Source organism: Thalia democratica, chromosome 3, assembly GCF_965202585.1.
Source record: "Thalia democratica chromosome 3, ktThaDemo2.hap1.1, whole genome shotgun sequence".
Classification (NCBI taxonomy): domain Eukaryota; kingdom Metazoa; phylum Chordata; class Thaliacea; order Salpida; family Salpidae; genus Thalia; species Thalia democratica.
In genome coordinates, this window is record NC_139167.1 from 70,343,675 (window position 1) to 70,360,579 (window position 16,905).

A 16,905-nucleotide genomic window follows, 5' to 3' on the forward strand; every position below is an offset into this window, starting at 1 on the left:
TAAATAAGTAGCAAACATATATAAAATCTAAACTAGTATTTTTTCCATGTTAAAAGCTTTTATTAAAAAATTTGTTTTTATTCTTATAAAAAATTATCTATTTGATACATTTTAAACTAAAAAGCTTTATAGATGTGTAAGCATTTCAACCTGTAAAAGAAAAAAAAAATACTGGTTCTAAAACTGAAAAAAAATATTTTACACCATACTTATTAAGTGAGAACAAAAAATGTGGTTAAAAAGTATTTCCGCAGAACTAAACCAGTCAACTTAGCTTTTGTTGTAAGACAAGGTAACCTAAGTAATTGTAAATTATAACTATAAAAACATTTAAAAGTCACTAAATACTTTTTTATTGGGTAAAAATTAGCTAACTGTAATGATTTAAAATAAACCAACAGCATGGACTGCCAGACTATCTTTTTTCATTGTATGTAAACGCTCCAAGAAAAGACGATAAATTGGAAACACAAAATTTAAAAAAAAATAGTTATGGTGTGGTTGCAAGTACTTTATTTTTGAACTCAAAACAGGTTTAAATTAAAAGCTACTATATTTAAAATGTTCATTTATTAGTTCATTTTGTTAATTTATATTTTGTTTTACTCTATTGACTGTTTTATTTTTCAAGGTTTCAAACTTAACTTTATGAAAACTATTTTTATTGGCTCGAAAGAGTCTGTAAAACCATGCGGTGCGGTTACGACTCGATAACCGAAAAGTTCCTTCGTACACCAGGTCCTTAGACCAAACATTTTTAGCGCTTTTATATCGTTCAGTATATTGACAACGTATTGATACTTACAATGAGTCTTGCTTGAAAAATTTAATCAGAAACTAGAAGGTTAGAAAAAAGTACAGAACTTATATAGCTTGTGCAATTGAAAAATTTACTTTTGACTGGTAAAATGGGTTTGTAATTTTTCATCACAGTTAGAATACTTAAAGACTTTTATTTTTTTGTCGTTGCTAATTTTAGTGAACTAGTTACGAAAAAACTTTAAAAAGTTTACAGTTTTTACGAACTTAGTTTTAGTATCTTCTTATAATTTAGCATGCTATCTATATACTATTTTATAATTGTATTAAACGGTTTGGATTTTTTATTTAGTTATTACAATAAAAATTATTAAAAAGAAACAGGAGTGAAAAAACAATTACAAAATTCTGTAGTAATTTTCTAATGTATGTTTTAGTAGTAGTTTTTATTTAGAAATATGCTACGTTATAAATACAAACATATACAAAATCTTAAAGTTTTGATTACAAAGAAATATTTTGTATATATAGGAATTTTAATGTATTTTTTAAAACTAGTCTATTAATTAAGCTTGTTTAAATTATTTGTTCCTTTAACTATACATTATTTCTTTTAAAATCTTACTTATCAAAATAGCTTACTCAAAAAAACTTGTACAAACCATCCAAAACTAGCAACGAACACCTAATCTGTTTGATACCAAACTCGCTAATCCGTCAAAACATGATTAAAAATTTGTCATAACAAATTTCGATGATCGAGCGCATTACCGACCTTCCTAACCAGCCAATAGCAAACGTGATTGGAGTTATTAGCCAATAACAAGCGTGATTGAAAGCATTGTTTGCACTTTTACTCTGGTAAAGTGTAAACACGCCTGTGGGCAAATAAGCAGTTTTAATAAAAAAATATATGCATGTAAAGGTTGAAGATTTTGAAAGTTATCAAAAATATTTATTTTAAACTCCTTAATTGCTTCCTCTATTAGATATAGAACACAAAAAAATTTTGCAAATTAAATTTATTTATTTATAGAGACGTTTTAAACTGCTTACAAAAGTTTTATGAAGTGTTATAGTGACATTTTACACAGCAATTTTCTAAAGTAAAAATAATAGTTTGCTTTTTTATAATGATCTACAACAATAAAGAATAATAATAAAAATTTGTAAAACTTAACCTTGTATACAAAATAATTGTTCCATTTTAATGTTTAAAATTGTATTTACAGTCAGTTTTAAGCAGTTTTTTAACTTGATTCAAACAACAATAAAGCATTTGCTTATATCAATACAATAATTTTGTAACATGAATTCTAATACCAATAAAACACTTTGATTATAATTATTTAAGTTCGAATAGTGTGCGTTCCTTGTATCACAAAAGACTAAAACAACGTTTGAACCTACACATAAAAACGAACTATTCAGGAAAACTAAACTTAATTGACTCATTTGAAAATATAAACTAATCGGGCTCAACATTAATTGGAGAAGCCTAAAAAGTACCTTATATTACAATTCTTGTGTTTAAAATCAACTAATTTGTACACATAGCTTTAAACTAAATAATTTACAATTTGTTTTGAGTAGTTTAATTAGACTTTGAAAGTGTTCGTATTTAAAACTTGAAAACATTTGTCTTTTTCTAGAATTTTTTTTACTGTATATAAAAAACTGTTTGAAAAAATCATTAAATGCTGTTTCTTATATATATATTTTTATCGTTAACTTTATTTTAGTCATAGTAATTTAAGAATAATAAAAACTTGTTTTACGAACAATGGTAGTTGTTTCAAGTGAGGATGATTTATTTTTATAACTTATAAAAAATTAAATATTAACTACTTGTTTATTAAAGTAATAATACTTAAATGTGTATATGTCATTCATTCAATGTATCAAATTAGTTGCTTTATGTTTAACGATTATCTTAGGGTAAACACTTTTATGAACTTTGTGCAAAGTAGTTTTTAATAAAATTTACAAGCGACAAATAATTTTATTGTTTATTTAAAAACTAACTAATTATATACCTAAAACAAAGCTTAATTTAATTCAAAAATTTTTAAATTTGCACCCTAAAACCTTATGAAATAAACAGTATAATAACTAAGTTTATTGTAGAGAAAATTGTAATACTATTTCCATTCCTTTTTGCATAAGCAATAAATATAATGCAGTGTTACTGTAAAATTAATTCAGTACAGTTAAGAGTTTCTTTTTTAATATTATTTTACAAACAATTTTGTTTTTCGAAAGCGTTTGTGAAAAAAAAGTAGTTTAGATTTATGCATGTTATGTTGAAGTTGGTATATTAAAATAAATAAATAAAAAATAAATAAAATAAATATTAAAATCATATAATTGTTAATGTTAGTAAAATAAAAAATATAAAAAAGATAAAAAATGTCAAAATTTATTAAATGATTGAAACTAAACAATAATTTTGTTTACAAATATGCACAAAGTAAATTAAAGCCAAGTTTCAATAAAACAATATTTTGATCAGTTTGGTTATAATTGTTCAAAAAAATTAAAAACAAAATATATTTGACACTAAAAACTAAAATAAGGCTTTTTAACTACAATTCATGTTAGACTAACTATTCTTTGACAGAAAAGTTATGATTGAACTTTTAAAAGACGCGTCATAAAGCCTGAAAACGCTAGTTATTTTTTAAAACTACTACGAAAGCACTTTTAACATCAAAAATAACATTCAAAACACATATACAGATTAAAACACAAAGTAACTTTTGTTCTTAGCAGCTATATATGTTTAATATTTGGTAAGTTCCAAAGCAAAACTTTTAACACACAAAATGCAAGTAACTTTGGTATAAATTTGCAATAGAACTTTTAATATTTGATTAGTATGTATTGGTAAAAAAACTATGAAAATAAAAAGCTTTTATACTTTTGAGATTAAACAATCAGAGCAATAATAAAAATACAGCAAGTTCAAGAAAAAAACAAAATAAAATACAGGGTTGCGAAAAATAATCTAAATTTACTTCTAAAAAAACTTTTAAGTTTATTACAGATAATAATCAGAAGACAGTAATTTATAAATGTCTTTAATTTTTCTACTTAATGGGTAAAAGGAAAACAAGACTTTTAAATGTCAAATATGTTAGACTCTTGTAAAAACTAGAGCTGTAAACGTCTGCATAGTTTTAGTGAGTAGCTGTATAATAATAAACGAGAAAGTAATACTGTATGTTATAGCTGATTTAATAAATACTTTGATGTAACTTTAAAACTACCTTTACTTGACTCCTAAACTTTTTGTACAAACTAATAATGAACTTTTATTACATTACTTAAAAATTAATACACAGCCAAAGTTAAATAAAATATCTAAAAGAAACAGAGAACTAATTTAAGGCTTTAAAAAATAACTTAAATAATAGCTAGGCTAAATATATCAAGACTTTAACTTTTTTTTGGAAAGGCCTGAGTTTAAAAAATAACATGACGTAACCTAGTTGGCATTCTTGTAAAATATTTTGAAGCAAAACAAAAAAATCGGCGTTAATTTGGTTGAAACAAACATTATTTTCAATTACTTCGTGGCACAATTTCAGGACACTTTAAAGCTGTAAAAAAATAGAAAAACACCCTGGATTGAAACTTGCATTTAAAGCTAAATGGGACTAAAAGCTTTGTTTTTTATAATTGCAACTTGGTAATCACGATGTACGTTATATATTTTATTTGGGTACTTTTGAAAACTGAACTCATCAAAAGGCAAAAGTATTAAAAGTAACTCAAACTTAATGCTTAAGTAAAAAAAAAAACACACAAAGAGAACTTTATACCCCTAAACACTATACAGAAATTTTTAAATGCAAAATTAGCTTTAGCAAAAACCTTTTTTGGAGTGATTATAGTTTAACAAGGGACTCTAAAGCTTGTTCGTTCATTTCATAATTAATTTTTAATTTTAAATTTGGTACTGACATCACAAAAATTAAACTTACTCACAAAACTATGTTCTTCAGCGTTTTACAGTAGAAATTTGTAAATTTAATTCAAACTTAGGGAAAAACCCCTACATTACAACTATTTACAGTTCAACGAGGGACTCGAAAGCTTGCTCGTTGAGCGCAATGACGAGCATGATGGCGAACCCGGATAATATGCCGAGGTTTATCATGGCGAAGTTGGCCCACCCCTTGGACCTGTCACTGGCTTCCGATACTATGTGGGGCAGCTGTGGGAAATAGTAGTTGTAATTTTGTACGTACATACATTAGTTGTACAGGCTGAAAATATTATGTTGTTGATCAGGTTAGAAATATTGAGTTTTTCGATTAAAACACTTAAAATTGTTTTTTTAGCATTGATTTTTAAGTTTATTTTAAAATTATTTTCATAACAAAAAATAATTTAATATGAAAATAATTTAAATTTAAATAAATTTTTTTTGAAAGTTTTTTTCAACATATTTTACAATTTTTATGTGACAATAAGAACTTTTACAGTATATATAGTTTGCTTATTACTAATTTTTTTTTAATACTCATATTGACAATATAACAAAATATTTAGAAGAAGCGTACCATAACTACACGTGCAGCATATAGAGAATATAAACAAATATTCAAATCAATAACGTTCACAAAAACCGACCATATTACCTAGCGCAAGATCTAAAAAATGAATTATTTTTAACAACAAAACTCACCATATTAACCAATGCAACATATAGAAATCCACCGGCTGTGATAGAAAGCAGCCAAGGTGTGAATTCATCAGTGACTTCACCAATCGCTAGTCCTAAAAATATAAATAATTAGTTTTTATATAAAATGTTTTCATATTTTTATTATAAAAAGCAGCCAAGAAGTAAACTAGTCTGTAACTTCACCTATAGCTAGTCCTTTAATATGATTGAATAATTAATTGTATAAAACTTTTTATTTATCATAATGATAGAATGTAACCAAGGTATAAATACACAACAAATGTTCTACATTCAAATTTGTTATTCATTTACAAATAAATAGTATTTGAAATTGTTGTTTTAAAAAGTCTTCTTAAGAAATTAACTCAAAGTAATTTATTGCAACCTTTTAGGTTGATTAAAACAAATGAAATTATTATAAAGTGAGCAAACATGAAAAAATATTGTCAAATTATCAACAAATGCTTAACAGAACATGTGATATGTAGACAAATATTTGCAAAAATCATTAAAAAACCATTTAATTTTGCCCAGGCCAAAATACCTCACCGAAACCACATACTCAAAGGGATGAAACGACAAATTACGCAATTTCATTGTACAATAAATTAATTGTAAATTAGCTAAGTTTAACCTGAATCTGTTCGGAACATAGACAGTTAAATAAGTAAGTGGAAAGACTAAAGTATTTGATAATTTTCTTAATATATTAAAAGGGGCTCGTATTACGTCACAATCTATTTATGCTAAATTTTTTAACTTTTATTTGTGTGTTTTGTTTTGTGCTTTATTTTAAACTTGTTTTGAAGCTGATGAGTGCAAAAGCACGAAACTCGAGTCCTTGAAGTTTTACATCTTAAAACAAACCTTTTTATTAATAAAGCCCTTAAGGTGGGCTCAGTGTGAAAGACTTGATTTATCAAGTTAAATAACTTAATTCTATATATATATATATATATATATATATATATATATATATATGTATGTATATATATATTTATACAATGTATGTACTCTTAAAAAAATAAATTATTTTAAACAGTAAACTAAAATATGACTAAAATAAAACAAATATTCAATATTGAGATGAACATTGTCAATAATAATATAAGCAACCAATCATTGCTGACGAATTAAAGGTTATTTTGTTATTATTTCCTACAAACCTGTCTAAAACTTCGTTTATAACTGAATTTTCTATTTTTATAAAAGTAAAAAAACTATAAAAACCAAATAAAAAAACACTTCGTAATTTTAGTTCACTAAATTGATATCATAAAATTTGAAAAATTGAACAACTAATAGTTAATAATGTGAATGTTTATTAGTGAGTAATACGCAGGTTTTGTAGGGTAAAAAACTGTATTAGTAAAATAAAAGTATAAACATTGAACACTGATTGCACTAAGTTTTATACCTTTAATAAGTGACTGTAACAGTTGGTAAGTAAAACTTAAATGGTAATATTCAAACACTTTTCCAAAACGTTTAAATTTTGGACTGTGCCCTGAATTTTTGTTTGTAAAACCACTAAAAACTAAATAATGTTTTTTTTTCTAATCTCCATGTAAACAATTACTAAACCAATTACCTCTCGCCTGGGCAGAACATTTTATAGGGTTTAAATGGTTAAGAATTATTAAAAATATTACTGGCAAGCTTTAAACAAATATTTTGGTGGTCGTAAACACACTTGCCCAGGCCAAAATATTATATCAAAACTTTTTTGCAGATTAAATAAACATTGCAGAAGATCATAATAATTAAACCGAACTAAAAAAACAACAGTAAGCTTGTACAGTTTTTGGGGATAAGTTAATTAATTAGAATGGAGATTCATGAATAAACTAAACAAAGTTATCAATCCGCATAAAAATTGTATTATAATCATGGAAAATTAAGTTTTTTAGTATTATATAATTAGAACAAAAAAAAAAACACAGAAAAAATACACAAAAACATAAAATATAATAGAATGAAGTAAAATTTTAGGCATTCTAAACTTTAATTTTATTTAATAAAAATTAATCAAATATGTTTTGCAAAATTGATCGATAAATGCAAATTGTGTTCAATTTTTAGCCTCAAGCAAGAATCAATCGCTTGAGTGTGAAAAGCTTCTTTTAATCGTGTACGTGTCAGTTTTTATCATGATTAAAATGATTGATTTTCGTTAATAACCTTAAAGTGTTTTTGTTGACCTTTGAACATAAGTTTTATGATTTTGAAAACAAACTGTACTCAATTGGACTATTCTATAACTTTGTATTCATTTTTATGTATAAAAATACCACGAATAGTTTAACCAATTCAAAATGTTAAACACATTGTATGCTGACTAAAACTAATACAACTCGTGAAAATGCTGTTAAAAATTAAGCTGAATTGATAAATAATTAAAGTTTTTGAAAAACAGTAGACTAAACACTTAATTTAAATATAAATTCCTTAATATTTTTGCTTCCTTTCAAGAGATTACGAAACCACTAATTAAATTTTGGATAGATTACATGAAAAGCGAGTTAAATTTTGTAATTGAAACTATACCGTTATTAATTGTCATGATTCAAAAATACCTTATGCAATCGGGTTAGATATTTTAAAAGTATAACTACAGTAATTATAATAAGAGTTTATGATATTACAAAAAAATAAAGTATACAGAGTTTTGAAATAAATCTAGTTTAAACTTTTTGCATCAAAAAATGAGAGTATACCATCAAAAGAAGCAAAATATTTTATGTTAAAAAATAAAAAGCAAAACTTTCAGAGTATGCTATTAAAAAGTAAATATGATGATTAAACTTTTGGTAGCGAAGCACAGATAAAAACCAAGCATATTAAAAGTTTAATATTCAAAAACAGACCTATGAATCCTCTTAATACTCTACTTGTAGTAGAGTACAACAAAAAAAAAATTAATTAATAATACATTAAATAATTGAAGAAATGAACAAAAATTATACACAAAACAAATCTATAAAAAATCAAGTAAAAGCTAAGATAGCGGACATCAAATAAAACAGCACAAAATGAAATAGAACAACTACAAATGTTTAAGTTTATGTATAACTATATCTACTTAAATTTATTTGATTATAATACTATATTGAATATTTTCCGTTTGTTTTGTTAAAAAGCAATTTTTAATGATGTATAACTATATCTACTTCTTTAAAAATTGCTTTTTAACAAAACAAACGGAAAATATTCAATAAAAAAACAGTAAAATTAAAAATAAAAACATACCAATAAAAGTGCCGACAAATGCAAGCAAAGCACTCATCAAGTAGAGTAATACAAATTGATTGAAAATTAAAATAAGTTAATTACTCATGAATAAATTGAATAACAAATTTCTTCTAATTCTTAATTTATAAAAACATCTATAAAAAAAACATACCAATAAAAGTGCCGACAAATGCAAGCAAAGCGCTCATCAAGTTGAACAGAACGGCGTTCTTAACAGTCATCCCGCTTCTGAGCAGCAGTGCGAAATCGCCGAGTTCTTGCGGTAGTTCGTGCAGCAGTATCGCCACCGATGTCGACAACCCCGCTGACAAGGATACGCTGAAGGCTGCTCCTGGAAATGTTAAAATAATATTAATCAAATGTAGTATCTCAAAATAAAAAAATTAGTAAATAAATAAGAGCTAGAGAATGTTGGTAAAACACAATAAGTACTAAAGAATAAATTCATTATTTCTCCTCCAGTAGTTGAGATCTCTCTATTTGTTTTCTTGAAACCAAAACATATAATAAGCTACTAATCGGTACAACTGTGTTGCAGAACTGTGTTAATGGAATATGTTGTGTTGGATTTAGTTTATTATATTTTAAAAATTAATATAATCGGTAGAAAACTATAAATCAGAAAATATTTTAATAACTTTATGCTGCTACTTATATCACTAACCTAAATGCACCTGCAAAATTTTTGTTGTAAATTCTCCTAAATATTAAAAGTTCTGCATTTATTTTGATTGTTTTAAGATGAAAAAATCGTTAGGTTAAACTCATCTATACATAACTACTATAACTAAAATAATATTTTGAACTGAAAAAACGTTATCTTACAAAGTAACATAATATTTTTTTACTTAGTGTGGGTGAGTTTTAATCAAGTAAAACAAACTTAATGTTATATAAACAAACTTAGAGAATTTTCTAATTGAAAATGCTTTATGATAATTGACCAACTGTTCTAATAATATCAAAGTAGTATTACTAATTAAATGTTTATATGAAATTGAAGTATTAAATGTTAAATAAAAAATATAAATTTTCAAGTAAAAACAAAACAGTTAAACTTTATTTACTGAAACAGTTTTTCTTAGAAGCAGAAATAGTTTTCTGTTTGCAACTAAATGCTATAACCACAATTAAACATGTGATTTCAAAACCATTAAATTCCTAATTGAATAAATCCCCACATTACTATCAAATCGCAATTACTTAAAGTGCAAAATAAGTACAATGATATCATATAGTAAACCACAATTAGTGTTACTACAAGAGTATATTTTCTACCGACTTTATTTAATTGAATATTAATAACCAGACTTTAGATTTGGCTAGTTTCTCAACTTTACTTTTTGTTTAATTAGAACTAGTACAGTTTAAGTGAAAATACTTATCGAACATTTTATCTTATATATCTCAAAAACAAGTAATTTTCCTTAAACATGATGTTTTACCTGTGAGTAAACCTATTTCCATTTTTAACAAATACTTGTACCTACAAAGCTATAGTTAGCTCCATAAAATATAATAAAAATCGTACGATAAAATTCTTTTTGTTTAAAAAAGAAATTAAGCTATTTATCAACTCAAGTTAAGAAAAATAAATATAACAACAACTTTTATTTCCCAGCTGTTTTTTCACCACTCTATGGTGTTTTTCACATCCTGTATTGGTAGTTTTTTTTTACTTTTTTTTTGCCTTTTTTCATAAATTGGTCTTTTTTTATTGGTAACTTTTATAAGGAATTTTTTTTTGTTTTTTAGTTTTCAAAGTTCATGGTTAATTTATTGAGATTACTACTACTTCCCAGATTTCAGGTGTATTTAAATTTTGTTTTGTTAAACTGGTAGTTTTTTCAGTTATAGTTTTATATTTTTATAAAGTTTATCATTAAAATAATTATGTGCAGTAGATATTTTATCAAAATTAATTAATACTTTTGCCTTAATGTTATTTTTCATCACTAATAGTGTTATATTTTTATAAGAAATACATTTTATAAATTATAAATGATTTTTTAGTAGTTATATACAAAACAAAACTATTTTTAAGGTTTTCGTATACTAACATAAATTTTAATCAGTTATATAGTTTGAATTTATTTATAAGTAATGTCTTTTATGTAAGAAAACATCAAATTTTGTAAAAATTAGCTTTTAAAAAATATATTTAAGTAAGACCATTAAACTTTTACTATCATTTCTAATAGACTGTTGAACAAAACTCATACATAAAAAAATGTTTACAAAATTAATTCATTGGTATCAAAAGAGTCTACTGTAAACGGTTTTAACTTTATTCTTATAATACATAATAGAGATGTATAACAACATTTATTGTAGTTTAAAAAGTTATTGTTTATTTATATAAGTTCATACTTATAATTTATTTAGTCTTCTGTTTCTTGAAGAACTTTGTAAGAAATCACGTAACAGAATAACTTTTTTTTTAAACTTATTATAATCTTCTGCTCACATAAGGAGCTAAAATAAACAATTATGTTCTTTCAAGTACATAAAAGTGTTTGTTGAGAGTACAATTTTTTTCAAATCCTGTGGATTTTCTCAAACAAACTAGATTGATCTGATTTACTAATATGTAAAAGTTTATTCAAGTGGTTTAATATTTCAATCAGACACGTTAAGTATAATTAATCGATTTATTTATCATTTTGATCAGGTGTTATTGAGTAATTCATCAAAATAGTTTGAAGTTTCAATATAATCCTTGACGCTTTTCAGGCTTGAATGAATTTTTCATAACTTTTAAGTTAAAATATTTAAGTTGTACAACAGAATATAATATTTTAAAAACTATGAAACTTTAGAAACAATTTAGCACAAAGAAAAGTAATGAAACTGAACAGGTCAGTGAAATTTTTCTTGGTTTTAATTATATTTTTTCTTTCATTACGAATAGTCAAGTTTAAATATTTGAAAACTATTATTTCGTAGTGTTTTAATATCAGATTATTAACATTACTTTTAAATATTGCAGGACTGCAACAAACAATGTAAAAAACTACTTTTTTCGTGTTCAGTGCCAGAAGAAATTGAATAGTAAATTTAGTTTTGTACGATGTGTTCACAATAAGGCAAACTACAACAAGTCTTACGCAACTAAGAATAGTTTAATACCAGAGGTAACTCTGGAGTAGGGTTTCTAGAAAAGTTGGCAATAACACCTGAATTTTTGTGGGAAATAAAGTATTAGTTGTAACTGGGCTAAAATTCAAAAATAATGGATTATAACAATTTTTTTCTTTTAAAATTAATGGTTTTATAAATAGGAGCGACTTACAGATGTATTCTAATTAGGAAAATGCTATATGTGTTAGTTTAATCACTCCAAATCCAAATATTCAAAAAATAACCCCATGCATTAATATTTTCATAAACTTCTATCAAATTCGTTAAATAAAGATTATATAAAACAATTCAAAATATTTAAAACTTGTCACCAATAGCTAATCCATCAATAAAGTTTTGCAAACCATCGCCAGTAACGATCGTATGCTAAATAAAACATTAAATAAATTAAATACTTACCCCAATAGCAAGCTTATTGGAGAAACTATGTAACCCATACCCAGCAATTATGAAGTATTAAATAAAATATCAAATTCAGGCTTGTAAAAATGTACAAATAAAACATCTTATTACAAACTCACCAATTGCAAGTCCATCACTGAAGTTGTGCAACCCATCTCCAGCAATGATCATGTAAGCCATTCTCATCACCCCACCCCTAGAAGCTTCCAACATTTCGTTGTGATCGTGGTGATGGTGGTGACCGTGATGTTCTGTGCAATTTGAATCAGGTAAAAGTTTTTGTATGTTTCGCTACGACGGTTGTGGTGTTTGAAACAAGTGTGCACAGGTTAGGTGATCATGGTGTTTGAAAAAAGTGTGCATAGATTATGTGATCATTGTGATGACCGTGACGTTCTCATGTGGATGTTATGTATGAAAGTACCATACGTATTTGAGGGCTTAGGGGAAGGTCCGAAATTTTTTTTTACTAAAAATAACATTGGATCTTATATAAAAGCTTAAAGTACAGACTACAAGCCAGTTTTTATAGAACTAAAAAATCTTATTTAAATTTTGAGATATTGTAGTTTTTATAAAAACTTTCCAATACAAACGTATGGACTGCATATTTTTTGGGGTCAATTTTCTCGAAAAGTTTAAAAAATCATTAAAAATCGTATTCTCCTTCATTTTTTGAGCTAGAGACCTCAAACTTTCAAAAAGCATTCCTATTACAGTTTAAAAGACTTTAAATAATAGAATTGTGAAAATATATAAAAAAAAAAATTTTAGATAAAAAAACAAAAAAATAGGTAGTTTTTTTTTTTTATTTTATTTCAAAATTGAAAAAATTCCTGCATTTTTAAAATTTAATAATACAATTTCTGTGAAAATTTGAACAAGATTGCTTAAAAAATGAAGGAGGATATAGATTTTTGTGAAATGGTCTTTTTTCGCGTTTTTAGTTTGCGCCTTTCATTAGGAACCTATTGCGGTCACCGACTTTGATTGCTCATATCTCAAAAATTACTTTGAATTTTTTCAAGCGGTTAAAAATTTCTGATAGCTCAGATTAAATTCAAATAAAATAAGATCAACTTGTAAAAATCAAGGAGGACCCCCCAATGCCCTTAAATATGGTTGGTATCTGTGAAAATAGTCTGGTTTCGCAGTGTCTGTTATTTTTTGTATTTTGGAAATGTATGTATAATAGTGCACAAAAGTGGAAATATATAAAAAGTGAGCACATCTTAGTTTTCTTATCTGCCCTGAAAACTTGTGTTGTTACAAAGGGAACAGTCGACACTGATTTTTTACAGTTAGGAAAAAAAAAAGTATTGTACTTAACAAATCAATAATTTGTTTTCCATTAAGAAATATCTCAGCTTTTTTTTTAACATCCTTCAAAATAAAAAATAAATCTATAACATTTGTTCTAAACATTTTAAATAAAAACAAAAGTATTAAAAAAGTTTGCTTTCGAAAATAAACCTTTTAGGAGAAAATTAAATTTAAAAACTGTTTACAACTAATCAATCAAACTTGTTTGTGTTTAACTACCTCCATACAAAATCGCATCGACAAAAACCGCATATCAAAGCAAAATATTTGTTTATTTAACCTATCACGCTGGTTTGATGTAGTACTGCTTTACAAGATGATTAATAATTACAAAAATTTGCCGAATAGCAAAAATATTATAATGTGACTATGTTTAAAATAAATCTGTTTTTTTAATCATGTTAACAGGTGTTTTTAGATTGTTTTATTAATTTTATCTCGTAAACACCTATCTCGTATATCATTTATTTCTAATATTTCAATTTAAACTGTATTTTAAATATAAGTCTATGCTAAAGTTTTCTAGTTTTAACAGTTTTTTAAGTTCTACTAGTTATATATTAAAATAAGGCTTTATTTTAATTAAAAAAATACTTTTTGGATTGATTTACTTTATTTTGTAAACAGTTATCTTGTAAATACTATTTCTAATATATCAAATTAAGTTATTTTTAAAATAAAAGTATATTTTTTATAGTAATAACAATTTGTTAAGTTTTACTAGTTATATAACTAATTATTTTAATATTATAGCTTTTAACTAATTATTTTAGCTTAAACAAGTGGTTTAAAAATAGAACTTTTGATTGATATATAAAAGACAAAAAAAAAGGTTCAACTTACTGTTCTATAAAAGTAAGCAAAATTTTTTCATTTTTTAAGTTTATTTTTCAATTCAATTTTTATCGAAATTTTAACTTTTTTCAAGTGTTTAGAATTTTTTTAGAAACTTGAAATTTTTATAATTTTTTTATTTTATAAAAAAAATTGTTATTTAGTGCACTAAAATAAATTTTTCTTGACTTAATAAGTTTTTTTGAAGTACTTTTTTTTGCAAAATAGCCAGTAATATTTAAAAAAAACACCTACTTCGCCATTCTAAATTTCAATAAGACAGAGATTAAAAGACATAAAACTTTCTTAAAAATCAATTTGAACAATATATTTTAACTACAATTTCAAAACTATATTATTTAGAATAAAAAATAAGTATTTTAATTTATTATTTAACTATTAGCTATATCTTTAAAATTAAGTATATATATTTTCATAGAAATAAAAACATACCTGCAGTTTTAATATCCACGTTAGGCAATTCTATTTTTCCATTTTTTTCCGAAATAAGTCCCTCTGATAAATAAAATGTTTACAACAACTTAAATACTTAATTAAAACAAGTTTAATTAAAGCATATAAAGCCTATTTCTAACTAATAATAAAGTTTCTAGAGTATATGTTTCTATTAATTTTAAAATATTATTATGATCACTAAAACTAAAAAACAAGAAGAAACATAATAAAACCTTAGCAGGGTCATAAGAGGCAAAAATTTAGCATAAAAAGTTAACATATTTAAAAAAAATTTAAAAGCTTTTTTTCAATGTGGTAAACTCGAATTGGCGTTTGAATAAGCAAATATGACTAATTGCTTTTTTTAAAAACGGTAGTTAACTTCAATCAATCAAAAGATGGCAGTTGAACAACTTATTTCAATTTTACGTAAGTAGATCTTAAATTACAAAGATCTTTTACAAACTTTAAGTACGAACTTAAAATTTTGTTTTTTTAAACTGTAAAAAATGTTTAAAGGTATGTTCTGAAAACATGACTAACTATTTCAAGAACTGAAACATTCAAAATATTTTAAAAACAACCAAAAGAAAACCAACAAGGTCTAAGTTCAGAAACGTGATAAAAAAGAAACCAAAAAAATGTTTACAACAATCAGTATAAACCGCAAAAACTTTGACCTTTACCATGCTAAACTTAAACTACAGTTTCCAATTAGGAAAAAGCCTATTCGTTAAAAAAATAGTGATACCAGAAAACAAATATTTAGAAAATACCAAACAAAACTTTGAACTTTAGCAAAGTAAACTTAAACCATGTTTATCAAATAAGCCAATTTAACATACCAAAGTGGTGATACGTATCTCATAGTAGTAAAAAAAACGAGATCTCCAAAAATACCAAACCCACACTTTATACAAAGCACCACTTTGAGAGCATGAAAAGAGTTATAAACGCTGGTTGTGCAGGAATGCAACTTCTCTCTCGTTTTCTCTTGCGTTCTCTCGTTTTGCACCATTGCAGCAAACTTGAATGGTATTTTGTGCCGATTGGTTTCATGAGTTGTAAAACTTTATGAAGTTATGAATGCTTGTTGGTTTTTTTGTAGGAAGTTTTTACTTTGCGTTTGCCAAGATAATTTAAACATTTTCACTGATAATTTATGTAGGGTTTTGTTACAGCAATGTACCATTTTAAACCTTATTTGTTTAAAAGAAACTACTAACTCCAATTATAATTTATTTTTAGTTTTATTAAATCTTTAATGACTAAATCTCTTACGAAAAGATTTGATTAAAATAATTTTAGTGTTTTGTTAACATATCGACAAGATTCAAAAAAACACACTATTAAGTTAAAATTTTAGTTGCTTCAAACATAAAAATTATCTCGCTAATTTGTTTGTTTTTTTGTAAACCAAATGAAGTTTTGTTTGTCTTAATTTGTTGGTTTAATATTTTTGTTTGAAGTTATGTTTGTGTTGGTGTATGCTTTAATGGTAAACTTTTATTTTTGTTTGCCTAGAGCCAATACTTGTATCTATTGAAATATTACTTGTATCAAATGGTGATTACTAAGCATATTTTACTATGTAAAATAAAAACCAAATTATAACAGTAAGTTCATGTAATTTCCAAAAATAATGAAATAGTTTATGAATTTTTATTTGAAGTCAGGTTTTTATTGGTACACATTTATGGGAAATGTTTATCTTTATTTGTCTAAACAATGATAAAGTAAATTTAATGAAATATTTAATACAATAAGTAGGATAATTTCTATTAAATTATGCTTTTCCAAACTGACGTTAATAAGCACTTTTATTTTAATTTAAACAAACAACAAATATTTTGTGGTAGCTTTATTACAAACTCTTAAAACTTATATTTAACACTTATACTTAAGCATAACACTAACCATATAAATACTTTTAACGCATTGACCATTTTAGTGTTGGTTTTGTAAGATGTAATGAATGCACTATTAAAACGGTATATTTTAAAAATATTTTGTTCTTCTTACTGTTTTACGAACACTTATATACA

The 16,905-nt window shown here is 24.9% G+C and overlaps 1 protein-coding gene across 1 annotated transcript in view; it reads right to left on the minus strand.

Moving 5' to 3' along the window:
* Nucleotides 1-3,169: 3,169 nt before the first annotated feature.
* LOC145831354 (zinc transporter ZIP10-like) overlaps nucleotides 3,170-16,905 on the minus strand; it is a 30,808-nt gene continuing 17,072 nt past the window's right edge. Inside the window, exons 10-14 of the mRNA XM_082938585.1 lie at nucleotides 14,858-14,920; nucleotides 12,367-12,498; nucleotides 8,856-9,035; nucleotides 5,453-5,544; nucleotides 3,170-4,978 (exon numbers count right to left, since the gene is read on the minus strand). Coding sequence (XP_082794711.1) covers nucleotides 4,832-4,978; nucleotides 5,453-5,544; nucleotides 8,856-9,035; nucleotides 12,367-12,498; nucleotides 14,858-14,920 — 614 coding nt within the window. The 3' untranslated portion in view covers nucleotides 3,170-4,831. The remainder of the gene's footprint in view (nucleotides 4,979-5,452; nucleotides 5,545-8,855; nucleotides 9,036-12,366; nucleotides 12,499-14,857; nucleotides 14,921-16,905) is intronic.